Genomic DNA, 22182 nt, shown 5'->3' on the forward strand with positions numbered 1-22182 from the left:
CATGACCAATAGGCCAAATTTCTTAACCCTTTTTTTATGTGTCTGTTGCCAAGCCACTTATAAAAGAAGTCTAATCTCTTCAGAAATTGGATTGAGCAGTAAATTGTTGTTAAAAAAAGAGCCCAAAATATATTCGTAATGTTATAAAACTAATCAATACAAAGTGTTGATTATTGACTCTCGTTTATACTATCTAAATAGGATATGCTAATTTTTATGCTACACATGGAGCAGATAATAAACAATAAAAAATGCCTTAAAAATAACAAAAAATTTTTTAAAGAATTTGTATATGTAAATATTTATCCACCATTGAACTTAATGAAAAGAATATTTTTGTTTAGAGATTTTTTTGGTTCATTTCAAAATAGACAGACCAAGAGAGAGAGAGAGAGAGAAAGAGAAAGATAGACACCTTGACCTCTTGAATAGATTCGTTTATATGTAATTATTATTATGCTCCGTTATTTGAACTTTCAATAGGCATCATCCATCTTCATCGGTGACCACTTCCCCAATCACTCCACCCCATCCTCCTCCTCCTCCTTTATAACAATTCACCGCACCGGCTGACACTCTTTCAGGTCAATGCCAATAAGAAAGTCGCGTGCAAAAAAAAATATGTATAAATAAAAGGAAAATAAAACGGTTTATGAGCTGCTGCTCCATCTCTTGTATTTGTGAATTTTTTTTTAATGTTTTTTTGTATTCTGGTTTGAACGATAAGGTGAACAGAACAGAACGGAACGAAATAGACAGAATGAACAAGAATCAACATCAAACACAGAACCAACAACAATTTTGTTTACATTTTGTTGTTGTTGTCGACAGATTTTCTAATAAAGCATTTTAGAACCGGTTTTTTGGGTTTCGTATTTTGTGAACGGTTTCAGTTTTCACACCCTGCATAATCCACAAACTAAATGGGTATATCTTTTAGATTGAGTGCAACAAGTAGATCAAGAATTTAAATAGAATTGTGATGACATTTCATCAGTTACAAACAATTGAAACAATTTTAGGTATTGGAGAATTTGGTTAATAGAAAAATGTACTCTACTTATCAGCTTATAGGGCACCCCAATAGGAATCTTATTTGTATGATGTTCTTAGGGGAATAAATGGACAATATAGTTTTTCTTTTTTGCCAAACCTTGCATTTAAGCCGGCTCGAGGTTAATTTACCAAAAGATGATTATTTCAAATGGAACAAAGGTGAGTAGGTTGTCTCTGCAGACTTTGGTAAAGAACTCTAGAATTGAAATAGCCATACCATGTCATCAACGCTAAAACTATTTGGGAATTGCAACTAAATGAAGCGAGAAAAGATTGGCGTAGCCTAAAATGTTGTGCATACCCTTGGGCGCTATGATAAATATGTACATGTAAGAGCTTTGTCCTTAACAAACTAACTACATGACCAAATATTTCATATTTTAAAATTAATGTTTTTTTTTTGTAGTTTGAATTTTTAGAAACAAAACTTTAAAACTAACTAGCTATTTAAATTCTCAAACAAAAGCTATAGTTATTAATTATTATTTTTGTTTTTATCTTCCAAGGACGGATCCAGGGAAAAGTCCGGGGGGTCGGACAGCCCTAAAATATTAAAATTTCCTTATTTTTTACTTATTTTCTATTGTCTTTACGCAAAATAATGAATTTATGAAGGATTTTAAAGATTTTAAATCCTCAACCTGACAAAGTGCTGCTCTCGAAGATCACTCAATTTCCTAAGCCGAAATCATAATTTTTTGAACTAACACTTTTCGAACACTTTTCGAACACATTAAGAACGAAAGATCCAGCTTACATTTTTACCATATTCTCTTGAATATTTTCTTTAGTCGTCGTTAAAGATTAACTAAAGTTCAAGCTAGGTTCAAGGACCTTGGCAAATTTGACTCTATTCCCATTAGAACTTCCCAAATAGTCAAATAGGGCACGATTTTCCACTGATTTTGGGTCAGACATGGACCCAAATAGGGTATCTAAAAGTTGTTCATTCTTCTTAAAACTGGGGTAGACATATGTACCGATTTTAGTTTTTGGTGGCAGAGAGAGGATGATGATGACAACGAAGAAGAAGGCGAGCATCAAATTTCATGCCTTGCACACATACACAGGAGGCAGAGAGAGAGCGCAACAGGGAGTATGAGGGAGAAAGAAAGACACAGGGGAATATACATACATGAAAAGCTTGTTTTAAACAAAAACGAAGCTCTTTCTTTTTAACATCAACCGACACTTTCAATAGCCTCGGCTCGCTTCAATGGGCATTTTGGCAACACACACAACAATTGCCGCATTAAAAATGGGGTGATGAGGAGGGGTTGTTTGTTGTAGTTGCTGTTTGGCATTGTTGTTGGTGTGCTGGTTGCCTCATAGATTTTTTGGCCAAAGATTAGCATAAAGTACACACACACACACAGAAAACAAAAGCAAACCACAGAGTTTCAAGCAAATAACAATAGTTCGGACAAACAAAATGTGAAAGAGGTGTGAAGGAAGGGTCGGCCAGGCGGATGGTAGATGGGTCGTCCTTCTGCCCTATACGCGATTGTGATCGGCTTTCTTAAGGCCTTTATTCCCTTTTCTGCATACCAAAACTATATAGTGGGATCCGGTTTACATTCGTTCAGATCGTCATATTTAATATTCATGGAGCACTCCTCTCGCTTTCCTTTTCTCTCTGTCTCTTTTACTCTTTCAAGTCAGTGATAAATCAGCATTAATGCATTGATTTAACTTGTACATGAACATTTTTTATATTCTTATCGAAAACAACAGAAAATTATTCTGTCTCTCTCTCTCCCTTGTTCTCTCTCTGAAGTGTTTTCCAACTTCCGGAACAATGATAATATTAATGAATATGTCAATGTCAATTGCGAAACTTTTATTCTTATCCCAGAGCTTTGCATTTTTTCTCTATTCATTTTAAATGAAATTATTTGAAGAAGACTTGAATTTCGGTTTAGCAATTCATTCATAGATGGCTAAAACGAATACATTCAAAATTCGAAAGATTCCTGTAACAATAATGTAACTTTTAAGTCTATTTTGAGCCTTCTTGTTGATTAAAAATTTAAAATTAGAGAGCGATTATTCAATGAAATAAGGAGATTTGAAGAGGATTCATATTCGAAAGCAAATATTTATATTCAAAGGCTTAGAATATTGACAGTTTTTTTAAGATACATCATCCAATGCATCATTAACACGTCCTTTAAAAAACCCAGAGGGCTTTGAATACTTACAATCAGAATAACCATAAAAGATTTTATGTTTTTTATTTAAACAAACAAACGAAACAAATATTTAAACAAACAAACGAAACAAATATTTTGTTCGGAATCGATCGAACGTATGAGTAATCAATGTATTCATTTAGTTGTGAGTGTGTTCATTCAATCATTTTGCCTGAATGCCGACTAGAATACTATATTGTGATTCATTTAATTCAATTCAATTCGAATGTATTCATTTTAAAGAATGTTAGAACTGCATTCGATTGTCTATTTCAGTTTCATTTACCTAAATGCTTTATTTTCTTTGCAATTGAAACGTTTAAACAATTTAGAATCTTTTTTCTAGCAAGCTTTATTGAAAGTTTCATCTTTCTTAGTTATTTCACAGTGAAAAATGTCAGAAAAAAAACTGCAATAAAATTCCATAGTTGATACTTTTTCCTAGAGTACGAGAAAACCATAAATAAAGTTTTTTCATTTTCTGGAATTTACCTGATGCTTTTGACCAGACAAGGGAATCTGTTTACAGTGAAAGGTAATGTAAAGTAAGCCAAGTTAGGGCAAGTTGTTAGTGAAAGTGTACACACTAACAAAGGGAATGCAAATGTTGTTGGTACATTTTTCATAAATACATAATTTGAGAGTCAGATATCTTGAATTTCCTTAACTTAACTTTGAATAATAAGTTTAAATAAACAAAACAAGAAAATTAAAGTATGATTTAGGATTTCCTAAAAAAAACTCATGTTAGAATGAGGTGCCCTAAGGTTCTACGCTGCACGACTTCCTTGTCCATGTTATTATTATTATTTTCTTATTGCTCATTAAGAATAGCAAATAAGAAATATATATATAAGAATAAGGTAAAAGGAACTAACATATAAAATCTCATGTCAAAATTAAAGAAAAGTACATAAAGTGTTAATAAAAGTTTCTGTATTTCTCTTTTAATTTAAATATATTCACTTTTTGGTAAGAAATATAAATATAAGAATAGGCATGTTGCTTGCGAAAAGGATAACTCGATGTAAGTAAAGGTCGAGTAAAGTTCAAAGTTTTAAGTTTGCCTTGGGAAAAAACTTCAAATCGAAAGTATTTCGAAAAACCCTTTTAGGATGATATTATCATTACTAAAAAGAATAATTTAAGCCAATAAATTCTTGTTTTAACCAAGATTATGCCCTTAAATTCGCAGCTAAGAGGATTGGAAGAAGAGGACGCTAAATTGCGTACAAATTTTTAATTAATGGTAACTAATCCTTCAACTTTTGAAACAAAAGAGAATCATATTGCAAAAGCCAATGTTCTTTTATTCTAGTTTCTTTCCTTGGTAAATTAGCTCGAAATATTAACGTTAGTCTAATTTAAACTTAATTTAAGTCAATTAATTCTGTGCTTATAGCTTACCTTCAATGCAAACAACATGATCCCTTATAGATTGGGCAATCTGGGCATCGGAAAGTGGTAGCAAATCGATTAAATCGTATATAGCATATATCGAAGGATGAACACTTTCGAAACGTTGTATTTCCTGGCGTATGGCCAGAGAGTTGCTTATCAAAGGCTGCGGCGGAGCTGGAGGAGGAGCCACTAAATGTGGATTAGATGTGGGCGTTGATAGATTATGGATACGTTGCTGCTGCTGCTGCTGCGCGTTAGATGATGATGATGTTGATGATGATGATGCTGTCAAATGATGATTCTGAAGCTGAAGATGGTGTTGTTGTTGTTGTTGCTGTTGTTGATGATGATGTTGCGGATGCGACAACGAGTGCGGATGATAGTTACTCATTGCGGAGGTGGCAAATTTTCAACGTATTTTTTGTATTTCGTTTCGTTTGGTTTGGTTTTTTTTTTTTTTTTTGTTAATTAACTTAAATTGCTGTCGATTGCAATTGAAGAAGAGAAGAGGCCGCCGCGGCAGCTAAATGTAAACTAAACACACACATACACAGCAATCAGACACACACACGCGCACGAAACAACATTTTTTTGCTGCTCTCTTTCAACACAAGCAACAACAAAAATATCAACAACAAACACACAAAAAAAACGACGACAGCCACAAGTAAATTTATTTGAAATTGTGAAATAACGCGTATGTATATTTTATGCGGTTTTGTCAATATTATTGTTATTTTTTATTATTGATTTTGTGTAAAGTTATTTTTGGATTTTAGATCGATTTTTACACCTGCACCAAGACGAGAGAGAGTAACAACAATCATAGAGAGACAGAGCAACAACAAGCATTTTGCTCCGATAACGTCGATAACGAAACCTTTGCTCCGATAACGTCAATTACGATATGGTTGCTCCGATAATGTCGATAGCGATAATACTACAATCGATAACATCGGACTGGCCGAGTGTGACCAGACTGAGTATTGCTCAAAAATACTTGTGTTTATTTCGTAATCGGGCAATTGTTAATGATTGTTTTTTTTGTAAAAAGTTCAATTAAAATAAACAAATTATGGCACAAAGTCGTTTGGAGAAGATTGGAACCATCTTCACAAGGTAGTTTAGCAACTTATGCTTAAACATATTCAGTTTGTTAACTATTTACTTTGATGCAGAGTTCAGGGACTGCTGCGAGCGGGAGCCATGAGGCCAGAGGATAAACCAATTTGGTATGATGTCTATGCGGCTTTTCCACCCAAAGCGGAGCCAAGTTTTGATCGACCAGCTGCAGTTGTTCCCATACGTAATATATTCTACAAAGAAGATGTAACAAGAGCGTAAGTTGCTACAAAAAGAGTCTTTAGATATAAACTATCTCAAAATTGGTTTCTTTAGTAAGCTGCATAAGCAAAATAAACCCAGTGAGACGATATCATTGTTTGACCACAAAAGGCAAACGCAATCGCAGCAATTTCTACAAATCTATGGAGAACTAGAGAGCCAAGGAGCCTTGGATGATCAAAAGATTTATGAGACAGCTTTGGATTTGTTGGCAGAGCAGAGGCAACAAAACAAGACTAGCCAGACTCAAAACTTTGAGGAATCCTTCAACGAACCCGTGGTGGAGCATAAGAGTCAACTACTTAGTGATTTTCAAGTGGCGGAAATCAAGCCTCCTGCAGAAAAAACAAAAAGGGAACCCAAAGACAAGGCCGCGGGAGTTAATATAGAAAGTTTGTTTAAAGATTAATTTGTTTATTTCTGTTAAAATTGTTGATGAATTAATAAACTAAAATATATCTACATATGCCAGATTGGGTTATCAGAATGGAAATATAAATTTACATCTGTCTTTGCAGATATTGTCAATCGTTTGTATTTCTCCAAGAAGGATAATGGTTACTGGCAAAGAAGACATCGAAATCCACATAGTAAAAACCCAGTCAAAGTTTGCACATTTAAACAGCCAGTGCATCATTTTGGGATTCATGGCTGAGTTGAGTCTGCAGATTGGAGAGTTTATTCTTCAGCACCTGAACGCCCATAACAACAATATTCTCGGGTTTCAGGGCACCCGATGATTCCACATTGAAAAAGAACTTGTTAGGTTTTGCCTCCCAATTGTACGGTGCCTCGAATTGTTCATCTTCCAGTTCGGAGTGCTCACTCTTTGGCCACTCATCGGGCTTGGGATAGAGTGTATGTCTCATGGAATTATCTGGATCATATTCAAAGCAAACACCAGCTGTGGGATTCCATTTGGCATGCTCTTTGCCAAATCCTTTTTTCGCATAAGCTCGAAGTTTAAGTTCTTGGCCTTTACGTAGCTTTATAATCAAAATCTCATCGTTACTCTCGCCATACTCGTTATCTTCTTCACCCTGATTCCGTGACGTCACTGGCAATACCTTGGCATTGCTGGATTTCAAGTCAGCTGTGGTCACATGGCGGGTCTGCTCCTCATTGCATTTGACATCCAATGTAAATTCCACGCTGCATTCGGGACAGAAATCCAAACAGATGCAATCACGGGTATATTGCAAACGTTCGACCACATCGTCAGAGATCAATGGTATGAGACCAATGCGATGGGCCAGGAATTCGTCAGAGAGCACAGTGGAGTTGGCTTCCAGTTGCACCCAATCAATGGCCAGAGTTGGCGTCTCTGCAATAAAGACACGACGCAAACTATTCGCCACACTTAGCTCGGTGTCCTCCAATATGAATTTCACATTGTCATCGGTGAGTTCGGTGATTTGAACCGATGGTTGATTAGCATACGGCATTGTGCGTAGGCTTTTTTTTCGTGTAAAATTACAAAATTCTGTAGAAAATTTAATGAAATGGCGCAAACACCGGCAATGTTTCGATGGCAATTAGAGATGGAACTTATAGCGATATACATATGTTTGCCCCGATAAGCGATTGCAAATTTTTTTGGCAGTTTCGCGTTTTACAACACTCTACATATGTTTACGTTTTGCACTTTCCCACATTAAACTATTGGCGCGGTTTTCTGGTAAACAAGAATGGAGAAAATCTGCTCCGCTTTGGAGCCCATTTTTCCCTGCCGTGAGTCTGCCATTAATACACTAGCAGAGCTAATTGGAGACAGTCGAGAAGCTTATCCGGCAGCCATACATCTCTTTGGACACAGTGGCACCGGCAAGACCGCCCTGACCAAAGCGTTTTTCAAACAATGCCAACGCCAGCAGCATGTGAGGATTGCCCAGTTAAATGCCATTGAATGCTATACCACAAAAATTCTATTGGAATATGTGCTAGATGCTTTGGCTCCTTCACAAGATGAAGGTGATGCCGTTCGTGCTGATAATATGCTGGAATTTGTGGAGAAATTACGTCAATGGCATGACCAGAATGATGGTGATGGCGATTCTCAGGCTTTTCTCATAGCTGTGGATAATGCCGAACGATTGCGTGACATGGATGCCAATGTCTTGCCGGTCCTGTTGCGTCTCCAGCAATTGACAAGCCTCAATCTTTGTGTGGTACTCTTGTCCCAGTTGCCATTCGAGAAATTCTACAACAAGACAGGATTGAGTGAGGTCATCAGTTTGCATTTACCTCAATACAATAAGGCGGAAACCCAACGTATTCTCAGTACAGATTTTGCCCACACCCGAAATCATTATTTAGACAAGTTTTCGGGTCATCATGAGCGCTTGGAAATCTGTAAGGAGGCTCTAACAGAGGACTTCTACGGCAACTATTTAAATTTATTTCTTAGTGTCTTCTACAAAGCATGCCGGGATGTGCCCGAACTACGTTTAACGGCGCGAAAATGCTTTGACATCTATATGGAGCCGGTGCTTGATGGCAGTGTTGAGGCCACAGACATTTCACGTCTATGGCGGCATATAGCAGGTCCATTAAGATCGGCTCTCACACAAATCTATATGCGCATTGATAAACACAGTTTTGAGGCTGGTGATGGAGGAGGAGGATCCTCTGCTCTAGAGGATCAGAGTGTACGCAAATTGGCTCAATCCCTGGAGTTGCCCTATTATGGCAAATATTTATTAATTGCCGCCTTTTTGGCTAGTTACAATTCAGCTAAACAGGATAAACGTCTCTTTGTAAAGCATCATGGGAAGCAAAGAAAACGTATGCAAACGGTCAATGCCAAGGCAAAGGTAAGTACATAAGTACATTCCCAAGATTACTCTAAACTTACGCTTTTTCCCCCTCGATTTGCAGACCTCTGATAAAATGTCCACCGCTTTGGGCCCCAAATCTTTTAGCATTGATCGGTTGTTGGCCATTTTTTATGCCATACTCGAAGAGAAAGTGGGCCTAACTTGTAATCTACTGTCACAGATCTCAACTTTGGTGCACTTGAAGCTGTTGAGCTTTGTCTCGGGTGAACAGAATATAATGGATGGTTCTGCGCGTCTACAATGCACAGTTGGCTTGGAATTTGTCCTATATATTGGCAAAGTTGTTGGTTTCAATGTGCGTCAATATTTATGTGACTTTATGTAGAGACATTTCTTCAATTCTTTTGTTTTCATTTTTTATTAATTTTTAAATATATTTAATAAATAGTCTGGTACATCGCTTATGTGTATGGTCTCTTCGAGTTTGGTGTCACGACTGCGCAACTGCAGCAAACCATTTTGTAGGGTTTCCCCATGGAGGACTAATGTGTAGGGTACGCCAAGAATATCGGCCTTTTGATGTTGCTTGGAGAGTTCAGTTTGATCCTTGGCTAAGCTAAAACCATCACCCTGACACAAACGTAAACCGGATTCAAGTAGGATATATCTAAAATGCTGACAAAGATCTTTAAGATCTGCCAACTGGTTGGGTTGACTTTGAAGGCAGGCAATGGCACATTGATATGGAGCTAAATGTCGATTTAAAAGCAAGGATTGAGTCTCTCGATTGTGATCACAGCCATCTAGAAGAAGAGCTAAGACAGATTTTCATATTTATTTAGTTTTAGAGAGCATTCTTAATCCCACTACTCACCGCTGGTGGCAATTTCCAAAGGTATTGAAGATCTAATGACTGTTGGTAGCACCATTTCTCCAGTCTTAGCATGAGGCAATTGAAATTTGTCTTCTTGTGGATTAACCAAAGTCAAATGTTCAATTGTTATTTGATAATCATCATCAAAAGAAGCTTTAATATCAATAGCTTGACCATTCTGATCGTCTCCCTCTGCGAGTTTATATGGTATAATGCTATAACGACTCGGGTTTGATGAACAACGCATCCACCAGATTTTACTCTCACGTTGTATATTATAAAAATGTTCCAGGCCACGTTGCGGCTGGACTAGGAAATCGGTAATTAAGTGGGTATTACAGGAATCAGAAGTGAATTGAGAAGCCCAAGTGTTGGATGAAGATGTTTCGTGTTTTATTACTGTTGGACATTTGAATTTGCGTGGAAACTTTTGGCCTAGTTTTTGGAAATGTTCAGAAAAGTGCTCCGTTTGCATAAAGGAGAAACGTTTATTGGCAGATGATAAGTAATTATTGCCACAGCCCATATAAACACCCAATGGTCTTAGATCTAACCATTGCTTCTTCAACATTTTAGCATATTCCTGACCGTGTTCAAGTAACTTCATTTGTTTTCCCTGATCTTTACTAGACAAATATCCCGAAGATTCCAAAGACTTTAGGCAACGACTCAATCTACTATTATTCATTTTGTTGTTCTAATGGAATATTTCCTGGCGGTGAGACAAAGTAATCCTCATCTGTTATCTTGGCATTCCTTAGGATCTCTTGCCGGCAATTGCCCTCGGTGACTGAGTCGTTGCGTAATTGAAGTTGTTGCTTTTCCAGTACAGTGTAAAGGGCTGGCACATTCTCTGTGGGAATGTCCACTATCCTGTTGGCGAATTGTATGCTACTCTTTAGAGTTTTCAGTGCCTCCTCACTGTCCAAATCCACCAAAGAGAGACGTTCCAGCAACTGAATCGTCTTGGAGTCAATTGGATCGTCGTCAGTGTTGTTGTCTAGGTCAGGGAATGCATTAGGTTCTGGCTGCTGAGGCACTTTGGTGGGATGTCTTAATTGCGTAAAATCCAATTTGGATTTTAAATCACTTTTAGCGGCTATTTTGCAATAAAAACGTATTTTATTAGAAATTCGCAACATTCTGAATATAAATTGTGTTGGAAAAACAAAACAGAAACAATGCGATGTTTTAGCGATGCGATATTTTACGATAGTTGAAGTATTTTTTATATTTCTTACAAAATGAATTAAAAATAATCAAACCTTGCATTTAAGCCGAATCGAGGTCAATCTTTCAAAAGAAGATAATTACTAAAAATATAAATTTTTCCAAAATAACAAGGTATTTACCTGCTCAAAATATAATGTTCCAAAGAAATAAAATTCAAGGGATTTTAATTTAATTTTATCAACATAAATAAGGGCAACTTATTTTGTGATTTAAAATAATCATTTTATCTAGATATTTCTGTTTTGCGTTGCTTTTCTAATACATTAGTAAATCTTCCTTTTTGAGAATTTTTAAGTGACATTATAAACTTCAATTAATAGAAATTTAATTCCATGCATCTGCAATGTCGTTACCTCATCAGGGAGTGGCCACATAAATCTTCAAAAATTACATCTTTGGTTAGGAATTAAAACTTATTAGAACAATTTAACAATTTTTTAAATATATATAATATATATACATATGTATATCTAATTGGGTCAATTAGCGTGCCGATAGTTGGGGTTTTGCCCATCACCGGCTTTTTGCAACCAGTGTTGAAAAGCATAACCAATTAGCAGTGTTAACTAACTCATTTACGGGTGATTAATTTCTTTTTCTTGGAGTTTTTTTCGAACTCAGTTTTTATTGTTAATCTTAACTTCTTTCAAAGCAGGAAACGTTCAGTTTTCCCTTATAAGCTTTAACCAAGCCTAGACTTAATCGTGTAGACGGCCCAGAGTCCGCGATTAAACCTAGAGGAGAACATACAATCTTCCAGGGAAAAACAACGCCCTCGACCTCAAAACCAAATTCCGGAAAACTAAAAAAGGAAACAGAAAAAACTACGCGTGTGGTAGCCAAACCGAAGAGATATCTATTCAATAATTATAACTTTATAATTAAACATGGGTGAAACCTATACCTTTGGCAATTCACTGGCCTCCATTACCTGCCACGCCTGGAATAAGGATCGCACGCGTGAGTAATCATACATTGACGATTTATTTCGGCCTTTGTTGTTTTCAATGACTCATTTTCCGGCAGAAATTGCTTTATCGCCAAACAACCATGAGATTCATATCTATAAGCGAGATGGTAGCAGCGACTGGAAATTGTTGGATATATTGAATCAACATGACTTACGTGTCATGGGCATCGATTGGGCCAAGAATACGAATCGAATTGTTAGCTGTGCCGCCGATCGGAACGCCTATGTGTGGACCCAGGGTGATGATGGCAAGTGGAAGCCCACATTGGTGTTATTGCGCATTAATCGTGCGGCCACTTGTGTCAAGTGGTCACCGGCGGAGAATAAATTCGCCGTGGGATCGGGAGCGCGTCTGATATCCGTTTGTTATTTCGAGTCCGAGAACGATTGGTGGGTCTCGAAGCATATTAAGAAACCCATACGTAGTACGGTCACCTCATTGGATTGGCATCCAAATAATGTGCTTCTCGTGGCTGGTTCCACGGACTACAAGGTGCGTGTGTTCTCTGCATTTATTAAAGATATTGAAGAGCCGCCCTCGCAAACGCCCTGGGGCGCTCGCAAACCACTCGGTCAGCTTATGGTCGAGTTCCGGAATTCGGCATCCAGCGGTGGCGGTTGGATCAATAGTGTTAGCTTCTCGAGCGATGGCAACAAAGTGTGCTGGGTGGGTCATGATAGTTGCATCAGCATTGCCGATGCCACCAATGGCAATACCGTAATCCGGTGTCGTACTGGTTACTTGCCGTTCCTCTCTTGCGAATGGGTCTCACCCACTTCGGTGGTGGTGGCCGGCTATAGTTGTGTACCTCTGGTTTATAGTCTTACCGGAGATGGTAAATTGCTGCTTAGCGGCAAATTGGACAAGTCACAAAAACGGGAAGCGAGTGGCATTTCGGCTATGCGTATTTTCCAATCGATGGATCGTAATATGCGTACGGAAAATACTGATACAGTGGTGGATTCAATTCATCAAAATGCCATCACCAGTGTTCGTCTCTATGCCGGCGAAAAGTCTAATGCCACAAAAGTCTCCACATCGGGTGTGGATGGGCAATTGGTCATCTGGACTGTGGAGCAAGGAGGCATCAATGGCGGTATGCGTAATCTGCAGATCTAGAGTCACATTTATCTCGCGTGCTTGTGTAAAGTATTCAATGTGTATGTAAGACGTGCACAGTATTTGCCAAAATGTTTTCCAAAATCACTTTCCCCCTCAAAAAAAAATGTTTCGTGTGAAAAATGCTTTTTTTACGTTTATATATATATATAAATAACTGAAGAGATTGAAGTTGTATTTTCTCACACACTTCCACAATAGTTTCAAAAAAAAAAAACAAAGTCTGTGTATGTATTTTAAAATGTTTCCTCTTTATTGAAAAATTGAATAAAAAATGTTTATTTGAAAATTGCGCGTCTTGTTTAAAACGTTATCGATATCAATTACAGATATCGATCGATTTCGATTGTAGGATACAAAACATAACAAAAATGGCTTCATTAACTGAACATGAACTTCACTATTCCCACCAGGCTAATGTCCTTTGGGTCTGCTTTCCTTAAATTGCTGGATTTCCTTTCAACTTTATCACTTACAAGAATACCTCAAATAAATATCTTGTGCCGTCAGTTGGCAGGGCTTACAAATGCCAAAGTAAGATTTAGGCATTCCCTCTATATGGTCACTCTAAACTTATTGCTTGTCATCATTTTGCATTTCGAGAAGACAAACTTTTGGTTTTTGAATAATAACTCCACAAGTTAAAAACAAATAATTGCGAAATGGAAACACTACTTGGTATCAAGGGACCAGATTTTATAATGCTGGCGGCCGACTCAACTCACGCCCGTTCAATTATTGTAATGAAAGAGGGTAAGAGAATTTAGCGGCTTCCTTGGGTCAGTTGACAGTTTAACAAATGCTTCATCATTTGCAGATGAGAACAAAATCCACAAGGTCTCGGATAACCTGTTAATATCCACAACAGGCGAGTCTGGCGATACGGACCAATTTACCGAGTTTATTTCCAAGAATATTTCTCTATATAAAATGCGAAATGGCTACGATTTGAGTCCCCGTGCGGCAGCCCATTTTACGCGTAAAAATCTAGCTGAATATTTGCGTAGCCGTACGCCGTATCAAGTGTTTATGTTTGTAGGCGGGTAAGCATATTTTCCATTCGACCTAATACTTGAATCTAATCACAACTGATTCCATTTGTTAGCTATGATCCCCAAGAAGGTCCCGAGCTCACATTCATCGACTACTTGGCCACTGCAAAATCGGTGAATTATGCCGGTCATGGTTATGGTTCCATTTTCTGTTCGAGCATCTATGATCGCTACTGGCATCCCAATATTACCCAGGAAGAGGCCTATGACGTATTCAAGAAGTGTGTGCTGGAGATTCAAAAACGATTGGTTGTCAATCTGAAAAACTTCACAGTCGCGGTGGTGGATAAGGATGGCGTCAGAAATTTGGAACCCATCAGTGCCAAGAGTTTGTCCGATTACAAAGCCGCTGGATTTTAAGTTTTAAGCATTTCGAAAATGTTAACACAAATACAATTAAAAAATAAAAACCTGGATATCTTTGGTATAATTGTCCTTGATCTAGTGAAGAAGACTGCTTACCGGTTGCAGGTTTTGGCATTTTCCAGCCTCTAATATACGGGCACACTTATAGTTGCTTAACAGAATAAAAACATTTAATTTTTGCACTCGACATAAAAAATGACTTCCACAAATCAAGCACAGGAACTAGCTTCTCCAATTGATCCACGAAATCCCCATGGACTTGGTGAGTCTCCTGCTGACATGTCACACAACTCGCTAATCGAAATTTCGTTTGCCAGGCGATCCAAATGACACAACATTACGAAAAGTCGAACGTGAAGTGCTTATACCAAAAATCATGAGAGATCGAGCCAAAGCGGAACTCTGTACCAAGGAGGTGGCCGATTTTAATGAATGCTGCAAGGCCAGCAGCATATTCATGGTGGCCACATGTCGAAAACAGAATGCAGCTCTAAGGGATTGCCTCACGAATTGGTACCAAAACGAGGCCTTCAAGGAGGAGTGCAAAAAAATCTATCTGCAGGAACGTGCAGATTATCGCAGCACGGGAATACCCAAGAAACATCGCGTGGAAAAGATCTAGTCATAATCTATATAGATATAATCAATTGTTTTTCTTTTGCCTTTTGCTTTGCACAAATGATGAATAGTTAAAACGACGTACAACAGTCTCCTGGATACACATATCTTCTATAGCCTCGGAAGGGTTTTCAGGGGTTTTGCTTTCGCCATCTGTAGACTGTTCAATGGAGAGCAGAAGCACATCTTTGTCTGAAGTTTCTGCCACACGTTGCACTCCTTTTAGGTTTTTGGCCAAAAAGTGATTCTTCTCATTGGGTCTTTGTATCAAGACTAAAAAACTGGCATGGAAATGCCGCGGACTTTGCTTGTATATAACTAAAGAAAGATAAAGAAACGTTAGCCTTAGTATAGTCACATCTATAACGAAACTTACGAAAATCTCCGCCAAATTTGATTCCACTTTTGATTACCCAATACTTCGACTTGAGATAAACATATGCTGCCAAGTGTTCCATAAATCTTTCATTCAGCTCGCGGGAAAAGTTTAGAAAATCGTTCCATTCAATAACCTTTCCTTCGAGATCCTTTATTTGTAGTACATTCAGGAAGTAAGCCAAAAAGCAAGCTTCCTCGAGCCCCAGGCGCAAGGATTCATCTGGATCTCCCGATTCCGGGCCGCCTCTCGACTTGCTGCCCTTACCAAAGCAGCCATTGTCGTACAGTGACTTGACTTGATCAGGTTGTGTTACATCGACACTGAGTCCTGTGAAGACACCTTCATATTGGAGTCCTTCTTCGGGCAATGGTAAGGGAGCTGCATCGTTATTTTTAAAGTGACTACGTTTTCGTTTGCATTGAACTTTAAATTCCATTTGAGTTAATTAACATAGCGCTGTTAGGATGGAACGTGTTAGAGATGGAACGATGGGGCACAAAAGCTCTAGTGTTGATTTGCAGGTATATACAGGGTACCAAAAAATAAATAATCAAGAAATTTTAATTTGCGCCTTCAAAATCAGCATAAAATTCGAAACTATTTCTAATACCAAACTATTTCTAATATATGTTTCATACTTCTTGCAATAATTTTAGGTGAGCTCCACAAAGTGCTAAACTTTATATGAAGAATATTTAATATATTTGGTTCCAACTTCATATTGAGCTTCATTTTTTGTTTCTTACTTGCTTTTATTTTACCATCTAAGTTGTATCGCATTCGTATGTCCAGCTTTATGAAAGGTCCATCCTTATTACAGTTTAGTATTTTTTTTTTGTATTTTAAATAAAGACCGTAAGCAAGTAAATCCGTTTGGGAAACCTGGTCACTCTAAAGAAGTCACAAGACCAGTCAGCTGAATTTTCGGTGCTGGTGTCGCAGTAGTGTGAAAAAACACTAGTTAAGTTTGATAAATTTTCAATTTGTGTGCCAAAACGAGTGGCGACAAACTTTTTTGGCGTTTGGAACTGATTAGTAAAAGTATAACATCAAAATGACTACCGCCCTTTATTTGCCCGAGGAAAACATTGGTAAGTTTTTCCCCTCGACAACTGCTTCATGACCTTTGTGGAAAAATCGAAGTATATCTGTGTGCGTATTGTGTGTATGTGTGCGTGTGGGTGATTGGGGGTGGTGATGATAATGGGGTGTAACATCACCCAGGTCAGATGAATTGAAGAATTTTCATTGATATTTTTTTCAGACATGATTGCTGCCACCTCGGTGCTGCAGCAACAGGCAGCTGATATTCGCACTCGGACCATCAACTGGGCCTCCTACATGCAATCCCAGATGATTAGTCAAGAAGATTTTCAGGCCATCAGTGCTTTGGACAAATCACGCGCCGCCTATTTAGGCCAGAACCCCAGCCAGGTGGTTAAGACTTTGTTAAATCTGGTCTCGCATCTGTCGAAGGATTCGACTATTCAGTATATTCTGGTACTATTGGACGACCTGCTTCAAGAGGATCGCTCACGTGTAGATCTTTTCCACGAGACAGCCGGAAAATTGAAGCAATGCATTTGGGGTCCATTTTTGAATCTGTTAAATCGTCAAGATGGCTTCATTGTCAACATGGCTTCGCGCATATTGGCCAAGTTTGCCTGCTGGGGACATGCGACCATGCCCAAATCGGACTTGAACTTCTACTTGCAGTTCCTTAAGGATCAATTGGCCAGCAATGTAAGTGAAAGCCATGATTGTCATGCATTGTAGTATGCAAATGAATGAAGGAAATGCATGAAAGGCATGAGAAGCATGTTTATGTTGAGAATGTATTAGAAGATTTAGCAGTTGTATATAGCCAATAATCAGCCTGATTTGCACGATAAAATCAATGCTATTAACTGGGTCATAAGTATGCAGTCAACCACAATTTTTAACCATTTTTATTATCATTACCATATGGGGTTTCAATTAATTCTGATTGAGATTATTAACATTTCAAAATGATAAAACTGAGACAAAATATTTAAAAAATTTGTTCAAATGGTTTTGACAACGTTTTTGGTAACGAAACCAAACATTTGAATGATAAAAAGCCGCAACCTTTATGTGTTTGCTGGCTATTTGCAGAAGATTTCATACAATTTAAAGCAATTTGTATATCTTATTATATTATTATTCAGTTATAATCAAATTTGTTGAAAATCGAAATTATTTTCTTATATTATTTTTCATTCGTATAGGTTTGTCCGTTCAATTTACTTTCAAAACGTTATCGTTTTTGTACATATATCAATTTCATAGTAATTTATCAATTCGAAACAGATTCCGAACCGAAAACAGACGTGATTGTCCGATATACTGCCAATATCAATCAGATTTCAATAATTTGTATATATGGGATAGTAATTGAATGACATTTTAGAAACAAAAGCTAAAATATCGAACAATTCGAGATCCTAAAGTATACGAAGTAAAGTGTGCCAAAATATTTAATCGTTTTTGGTTTTTAGGGATCTACATGCATAAAGTTAATGTTCATTACGATATTTTAACCCATTAATTAACACTGTAGAAAAGTGTGACCCTTGTCATCAAATATAAAATATCTCTTTACTTTAAATTCAAAATTAATACAAGACTTTTAAAAGAAAAATTGACTCGAGAGTGTAGAAAACTTTTTTGGAATTTTTAAACTTATGATCATATTATAATATTCTTAAAATATTAATTTTTATTACTTTAATGGTTTCTAAACGTTTTCTCTTTGTGTTTTTAACCAAACATTAACCAAAAAATATTAACTCAAAATATTTAAAAATTGAAATCTCTTTATTGCATGCTTTTTTTTTTACTAGTTTTGCTTGCTTTCATCAAACAAATTTTTCGTAATATAACTTGAAGGCTTTATTAAAAACAAAGTGACACTAATTTTGGTTAATTCAAAAACCACTCGTGAAAACTCTCTGAATGGAGTCCGTGTGATCTTATCTTATTGTGGTCTCTCATTAGTTCATGCACCAACAACAAAATTTGGCACTTTTATAATGATATATATATATATAGTATCTACAATTTCAAAATCTCGTTCACCCCTCACAACGAACATCACGTGTTGTCCCTAAGCAAGAGCAAAAAACTATTGTTTATTATTATATAACTTGTGTTTCTTATATATTGCACAAACATATATATATATTTGTATTATGTACTTCCGAAACAATTTTAATTTATATTGCAATTTACCCTATTTTGTGATATTAAACGATGGCCGATCCCCTTCAATTTCCCCATGATAAAAAACAAAAAAACGAAACCAAACCAAAAATATAAACACAACCAAACGCTAGAGCACAGCCTATTTGCAAGAGATGGCCCAATTGGCCAAGCGGGTACAAACAATCATTGTGCACTCGCATGGACCGCATGGCAAAGACAAAGATCATCATGGCCATCAATACAGTCCGAATATTGCTCAGCAAATGCAGCAGCATCAGCACGATTTGGCCAATGAGAGTTATCGCGATATGGCCGGCGACCAGCAACAGGATGGCAAATGTGTTATACCGGTACTCCAAAATATCCTCCAAAACCGAAACAAATCAAATCAACCATCAAATACCAACACCACACACACACTCACTCTCTCACACACACACAAAAAAACACTACCACTACAACTATGAAAGCAAGGAAATGCTCTCAGAGAGTCCTTAAATTAAGTCAAGAAATATGGAATACTTATTTTGATCTAAATATTCAGATAATTGTCTTGTTGACAGGTTTACCAATTAGTTTTAGTTCATAATTCTTGGTAATCTACTTGAATTCTTGTTGTCCGGCTTAAGAATTAGATAATAAGATAGACTAAACCAAATCCCACTTAATAATTCATATATTTAAACCATTTAAGCTCGTCTTAAACGCTTAAAGTAATATTAGATCCAAGAACTATCCATTCTCCAATGTTTTTAACGATTTCTTAACGCCTTGATCAATACTGTACAAAAGTGTGACCAAATTCTAGCAAATTTTTACAAACGTATTCCATAATTCTTGACTTTTGCCTCTGTGTGTGTGTGGGAGTGTTTCTTTCAATTTTGTAGCCCTTAACTGTTACTACTAACCCAACTAATTTCTAAGCTTTGGAAGGAAGTGTGCGCGCCAGATGAAGATCAAAAACAAACCCCAAATACCCCCTCTCCAGTGTTGCAAAGCAGTGTATAAAGTATATGTGTGTTTGTAAATGTGGTGCAAGGATTAAATTCCAGGTGCTGGTTAAACAATGCGTCAACGACACAAGAAACTCTAGACATATTCATTTCACACTTGATACCAATAAAAATAAAATTTTTTAGAAATAATACAGATAAAGGTGCAGGGAACAAGAAAACAAATGTTTCAAATTTTCTTTATTTCCATTTCTATATATATTCCTTTATTTGCTCCTCCTAAATTTTTTCTCTGTGTGTGTGTAGCTTTTAGTGACATTGTTGTTGTAGCTGCAAAGAAACAAAACTTTAGATATTGTGAATCTCATAACTAACAAAAAATGCTAACTAAAATGTATAGAAAATATATGATACTTATACATAAAAACCATATATATATACATATATAGAACAACGAGTATATTCAATCGGTGGCCCGCTGCCTGCAGATGATGCTACGTGTGGATGAATATCGTTTCGCTTTTGTCAGCGTGGATGGTATTAGCACATTGATTCGGATTCTGTCCACTCGTGTTAATTTCCAGGTGAGTTTGAAATTGAAATGCCTAAATTGTTTTGTGTACAATTTAAATTCGATTTCTTATTCATAGGTGCAATATCAATTAATTTTCTGCCTGTGGGTGCTCACATTCAATCCACTGTTGGCTGCCAAAATGAACAAGTTCAGTGTTATACCCATTTTGGCTGACATTCTGAGCGATTGTGCCAAGGAGAAGGTTACACGCATCATTTTGGCCGTTTTCCGTAATCTAATTGAGAAGCCAGAAGATCTGTCTGTGGCCAAGGATCACTGCATTGCCATGGTCCAGAGCAAGGTGTTGAAACAATTGTCGATATTGGAACAACGTCGTTTCGATGATGAGGATATTACCGCCGATGTGGAATACTTGAGCGAGAAATTGCAGAATTCTGTGCAAGATCTCAGCTCGTTCGATGAGTATGCCACTGAGGTGCGTAGCGGCCGTTTGGAATGGTCACCTGTCCACAAATCGGCCAAATTCTGGCGTGAGAATGCTCAACGTTTGAATGAGAAGAATTACGAATTGTTGCGTATTCTGGTTCACTTGCTGGAGACATCGAAGGATGCCATTATTCTGTCCGTTGCCTGCTTTGATATTGGAGAGTATGTGCGTCATTATCCACGTGGCAAGCAGTGAGTATCTGGAATTTTTTTTAAGGATAAGAAGCATATTCTTCATTTTGAACTCCCATTTTGACACTTGTTGCTGAAAATTTTCAATTTTCTTACAGTGTTTTGGAACAACTTGGTGGCAAGCAGATTGTAATGCAACATTTGGGTCATGAGGATCCTAATGTACGATACGAAGCTTTGCTGGCCGTTCAGAAGCTGATGGTACACAATTGGTTAGTAGATCACAATGTGCCCCTTTCTTATGTGCTCCTCTCTCTCCCACATATGATATATAGATGTCGCATGATCCACAAGCCAAAACACATATATAATCTCATTAATTTTCAAGATTCGGAAAGAGAAATCTCATAAAACTATACAAATTTCTGTGCATTAAACATAAATATATATTTTTGTGTCTTATCAGGGAATATCTGGGCAAGCAACTGGAAAAGGAGAATGAGAATCAAAAGCAAGGCGCTGCTCCTATTGCTGGCAAGGCCTAAAAGCACAAAAACACCAACAACAACAACATCATGTACAATCTTTAAGCCAAGGCCGCCAGCCTTAACAACAAAAAAAAAACACATACATTATAAACAAAACACAAAAAAAAAACCAAAACAAAAAAAAACACTTAACTAACAATAAGAGTTGAAGAATTAAGGAAGAAGAAAATTTCTGTTGTTCCCTTCTTCCATGAACTTCCTCTCCTTCCCTTTTCCCCCATTTAAAAAGAGTTTGTTTTTCTTGATAAATTTAAGCGCATCGTTTTTTTTGTTGTTATTTTCTCCTCCACACTGTCTGTTAAAATAAGTTTTATGTTGTTTAGTCCACCCGACCAACTTACGCCTCCATAGGATTTGATTTGGCATTCCAAAACAAAAAAAAAGAGAAATAAATTAACATACGAAAGAAAAGAAAACATATTACACAATTTTCTATATAAATGATTGTTCATTTTATTGTTTCGTTTCTGTTATTATATCAATTTTTATTTCTATTATTGCGCTTCGATTTATGCACTTCTATATATATATATATTGTATTATAAGGCGCCTAACGAAATGTAAAAACAATTTAAAACCTATCAAGTATTTTCTTTCAATATAAATAATAAATGAAATTGTTATTAAATTGTACTATAAAAAAAATGTTTTTGTGACTGTAAATGAATAATAATATTATAAAATAATAAATTAAATGGAAATATAAAGTCAGATATTTTGTGGTATCTATCTATAATCAGCTGTTATATTTTCCTTATCAGTTTGGCTGAAGCACGTGAACTAAACTAAGAGAGTGAAATTTTTATATGACATAATGACACGCCTCATTTTTTAATCAGCCATTGGCCTCTCTTTTTTTACTCTAGTAGACTCTCTTGGAATGGCACGTGAACTTTAAAGAGTATGACTCTGTAGAAAATT

General features: G+C 36.8%; 11 protein-coding genes and 1 long non-coding RNA gene across 13 annotated transcripts in view; 7 read left to right on the forward strand and 5 right to left on the reverse strand.

The window, feature by feature from the left end:
- The window catches only part of LOC6642423 (centaurin-gamma-1A), a 73087-nt gene extending 67867 nt beyond the window's left edge, over positions 1-5220 (reverse strand). Inside the window, exon 1 of the mRNA XM_002064748.4 lies at positions 4656-5220. Coding sequence (XP_002064784.3) covers positions 4656-5040 — 385 coding nt within the window. The 5' untranslated portion in view covers positions 5041-5220. The remainder of the gene's footprint in view (positions 1-4655) is intronic.
- On the forward strand, positions 4328-4715 carry LOC124460303. The gene is made up of 3 exons (XR_006954233.1): positions 4328-4497; positions 4567-4578; positions 4651-4715. It is a non-coding gene; the product is annotated as an uncharacterized LOC124460303 (long non-coding RNA).
- Positions 5221-5635: 415 nt separating the features above from the next.
- LOC6642810 (probable 28S ribosomal protein S23, mitochondrial) lies at positions 5636-6459 on the forward strand. Its single transcript, XM_002064756.3, has 3 exons — positions 5636-5768; positions 5828-5989; positions 6048-6459. Exons 1-3 carry the CDS (start codon positions 5725-5727, stop codon positions 6400-6402), a joined length of 561 nt encoding a protein of 186 aa, XP_002064792.1. The 5' UTR covers positions 5636-5724; the 3' UTR covers positions 6403-6459.
- Positions 6391-7535, reverse strand: LOC6642811 (DNA-directed RNA polymerase II subunit RPB3). Its single transcript, XM_002064757.4, has one exon. It carries the CDS (start codon positions 7436-7438, stop codon positions 6611-6613), a length of 828 nt encoding a protein of 275 aa, XP_002064793.1. The 5' UTR covers positions 7439-7535; the 3' UTR covers positions 6391-6610.
- A 102-nt stretch (positions 7536-7637) lies between these two features.
- Positions 7638-9212, forward strand: LOC6642812 (origin recognition complex subunit 5). The gene is made up of 2 exons (XM_002064758.3): positions 7638-8806; positions 8871-9212. Exons 1-2 carry the CDS (start codon positions 7682-7684, stop codon positions 9153-9155), a joined length of 1410 nt encoding a protein of 469 aa, XP_002064794.1. The 5' UTR covers positions 7638-7681; the 3' UTR covers positions 9156-9212.
- On the reverse strand, positions 9176-10332 carry LOC6641899 (DNA polymerase subunit gamma-2, mitochondrial). Its single transcript, XM_002064759.4, has 2 exons — positions 9645-10332; positions 9176-9585 (listed from the first exon to the last, which is right to left on the reverse strand). The coding sequence occupies exons 1-2, from the start codon at positions 10330-10332 to the stop codon at positions 9191-9193; spliced, it is 1083 nt and encodes a 360-aa protein (XP_002064795.2). The 3' UTR covers positions 9176-9190.
- On the reverse strand, positions 10325-10828 carry LOC6641900 (glutamyl-tRNA(Gln) amidotransferase subunit C, mitochondrial). The gene has a single exon (XM_002064760.4). It carries the CDS (start codon positions 10784-10786, stop codon positions 10325-10327), a length of 462 nt encoding a protein of 153 aa, XP_002064796.3. The 5' UTR covers positions 10787-10828.
- Positions 10829-11441: 613 nt separating this feature from the next.
- LOC6641901 (actin-related protein 2/3 complex subunit 1A-B) lies at positions 11442-13201 on the forward strand. The gene is made up of 3 exons (XM_002064761.4): positions 11442-11458; positions 11533-11837; positions 11904-13201. The coding sequence occupies exons 2-3, from the start codon at positions 11765-11767 to the stop codon at positions 12965-12967; spliced, it is 1137 nt and encodes a 378-aa protein (XP_002064797.1). The 5' UTR covers positions 11442-11458; positions 11533-11764; the 3' UTR covers positions 12968-13201.
- A 316-nt stretch (positions 13202-13517) lies between these two features.
- Positions 13518-14449, forward strand: LOC6641902 (probable proteasome subunit beta type-2). Its single transcript, XM_002064762.4, has 3 exons — positions 13518-13720; positions 13785-14010; positions 14073-14449. Exons 1-3 carry the CDS (start codon positions 13630-13632, stop codon positions 14377-14379), a joined length of 624 nt encoding a protein of 207 aa, XP_002064798.1. The 5' UTR covers positions 13518-13629; the 3' UTR covers positions 14380-14449.
- Positions 14450-14512: 63 nt separating this feature from the next.
- Positions 14513-15104, forward strand: LOC6641903 (COX assembly mitochondrial protein homolog). The gene is made up of 2 exons (XM_002064763.3): positions 14513-14647; positions 14703-15104. The coding sequence occupies exons 1-2, from the start codon at positions 14581-14583 to the stop codon at positions 15005-15007; spliced, it is 372 nt and encodes a 123-aa protein (XP_002064799.1). The 5' UTR covers positions 14513-14580; the 3' UTR covers positions 15008-15104.
- LOC6641904 (tRNA-splicing endonuclease subunit Sen2-1) lies at positions 15003-15881 on the reverse strand. The gene is made up of 2 exons (XM_002064764.3): positions 15380-15881; positions 15003-15321 (listed from the first exon to the last, which is right to left on the reverse strand). The coding sequence occupies exons 1-2, from the start codon at positions 15816-15818 to the stop codon at positions 15029-15031; spliced, it is 732 nt and encodes a 243-aa protein (XP_002064800.1). The 5' UTR covers positions 15819-15881; the 3' UTR covers positions 15003-15028.
- Positions 15882-16279: 398 nt separating this feature from the next.
- On the forward strand, positions 16280-21568 carry LOC6641905 (V-type proton ATPase subunit H). 2 transcript variants are annotated; one of them, XM_002064765.4, is made up of 7 exons: positions 16280-16473; positions 16647-17125; positions 18739-18957; positions 20010-20144; positions 20211-20773; positions 20872-20985; positions 21180-21568. In XM_002064765.4, exons 1-7 carry the CDS (start codon positions 16437-16439, stop codon positions 21256-21258), a joined length of 1626 nt encoding a protein of 541 aa, XP_002064801.1. In that variant the 5' UTR covers positions 16280-16436; the 3' UTR covers positions 21259-21568. The 2 variants fall into 2 exon arrangements, with proteins under 2 accessions (XP_002064801.1, XP_015033855.1); XM_015178369.3 differs by lacking the exon at positions 18739-18957 and having other exon boundaries at positions 16283-16473.
- The last annotated feature ends 614 nt before the right edge of the window (positions 21569-22182 follow it).

Source organism: Drosophila willistoni (genome assembly GCF_018902025.1).
Source record: "Drosophila willistoni isolate 14030-0811.24 chromosome 2R unlocalized genomic scaffold, UCI_dwil_1.1 Seg167, whole genome shotgun sequence".
NCBI lineage: Eukaryota > Metazoa > Arthropoda > Insecta > Diptera > Drosophilidae > Drosophila > Drosophila willistoni.

Coding starts and splice junctions, on each gene's coding strand:
- LOC6642812 (XM_002064758.3), top strand. CDS start 7,682: ATGGAGAAAATCTGCTCCGCTTTGGAGCCCATTTTTCCCTGCCGTGAG. Junction 8,807..8,870: donor CGGTCAATGCCAAGGCAAAG/GTAAGTACATAA, acceptor CTCGATTTGCAG/ACCTCTGATAAAATGTCCAC.
- LOC6641899 (XM_002064759.4), bottom strand. CDS start 10,332: ATGAATAATAGTAGATTGAGTCGTTGCCTAAAGTCTTTGGAATCTTCG. Junction 9,586..9,644: donor TTTGGAAATTGCCACCAGCG/GTGAGTAGTGGG, acceptor AATCTGTCTTAG/CTCTTCTTCTAGATGGCTGT.
- LOC6641900 (XM_002064760.4), bottom strand. CDS start 10,786: ATGTTGCGAATTTCTAATAAAATACGTTTTTATTGCAAAATAGCCGCT.
- LOC6642810 (XM_002064756.3), top strand. CDS start 5,725: ATGGCACAAAGTCGTTTGGAGAAGATTGGAACCATCTTCACAAG. Junction 5,769..5,827: donor ATTGGAACCATCTTCACAAG/GTAGTTTAGCAA, acceptor ACTTTGATGCAG/AGTTCAGGGACTGCTGCGAG. Junction 5,990..6,047: donor AAAGAAGATGTAACAAGAGC/GTAAGTTGCTAC, acceptor TGGTTTCTTTAG/TAAGCTGCATAAGCAAAATA.
- LOC6641902 (XM_002064762.4), top strand. CDS start 13,630: ATGGAAACACTACTTGGTATCAAGGGACCAGATTTTATAATGCTGGCG. Junction 13,721..13,784: donor AATTATTGTAATGAAAGAGG/GTAAGAGAATTT, acceptor CATCATTTGCAG/ATGAGAACAAAATCCACAAG. Junction 14,011..14,072: donor GTGTTTATGTTTGTAGGCGG/GTAAGCATATTT, acceptor TCCATTTGTTAG/CTATGATCCCCAAGAAGGTC.
- LOC6641903 (XM_002064763.3), top strand. CDS start 14,581: ATGACTTCCACAAATCAAGCACAGGAACTAGCTTCTCCAATTGATCCA. Junction 14,648..14,702: donor ACGAAATCCCCATGGACTTG/GTGAGTCTCCTG, acceptor TTCGTTTGCCAG/GCGATCCAAATGACACAACA.
- LOC6641901 (XM_002064761.4), top strand. CDS start 11,765: ATGGGTGAAACCTATACCTTTGGCAATTCACTGGCCTCCATTACCTGC. Junction 11,838..11,903: donor CTGGAATAAGGATCGCACGC/GTGAGTAATCAT, acceptor ATTTTCCGGCAG/AAATTGCTTTATCGCCAAAC.
- LOC6642811 (XM_002064757.4), bottom strand. CDS start 7,438: ATGCCGTATGCTAATCAACCATCGGTTCAAATCACCGAACTCACCGAT.
- LOC6641905 (XM_002064765.4), top strand. CDS start 16,437: ATGACTACCGCCCTTTATTTGCCCGAGGAAAACATTG. Junction 20,774..20,871: donor CATTATCCACGTGGCAAGCA/GTGAGTATCTGG, acceptor ATTTTCTTACAG/TGTTTTGGAACAACTTGGTG. Junction 20,986..21,179: donor AAGCTGATGGTACACAATTG/GTTAGTAGATCA, acceptor GTGTCTTATCAG/GGAATATCTGGGCAAGCAAC.
- LOC6641904 (XM_002064764.3), bottom strand. CDS start 15,818: ATGGAATTTAAAGTTCAATGCAAACGAAAACGTAGTCACTTTAAAAAT. Junction 15,322..15,379: donor CAAATTTGGCGGAGATTTTC/GTAAGTTTCGTT, acceptor ATCTTTCTTTAG/TTATATACAAGCAAAGTCCG.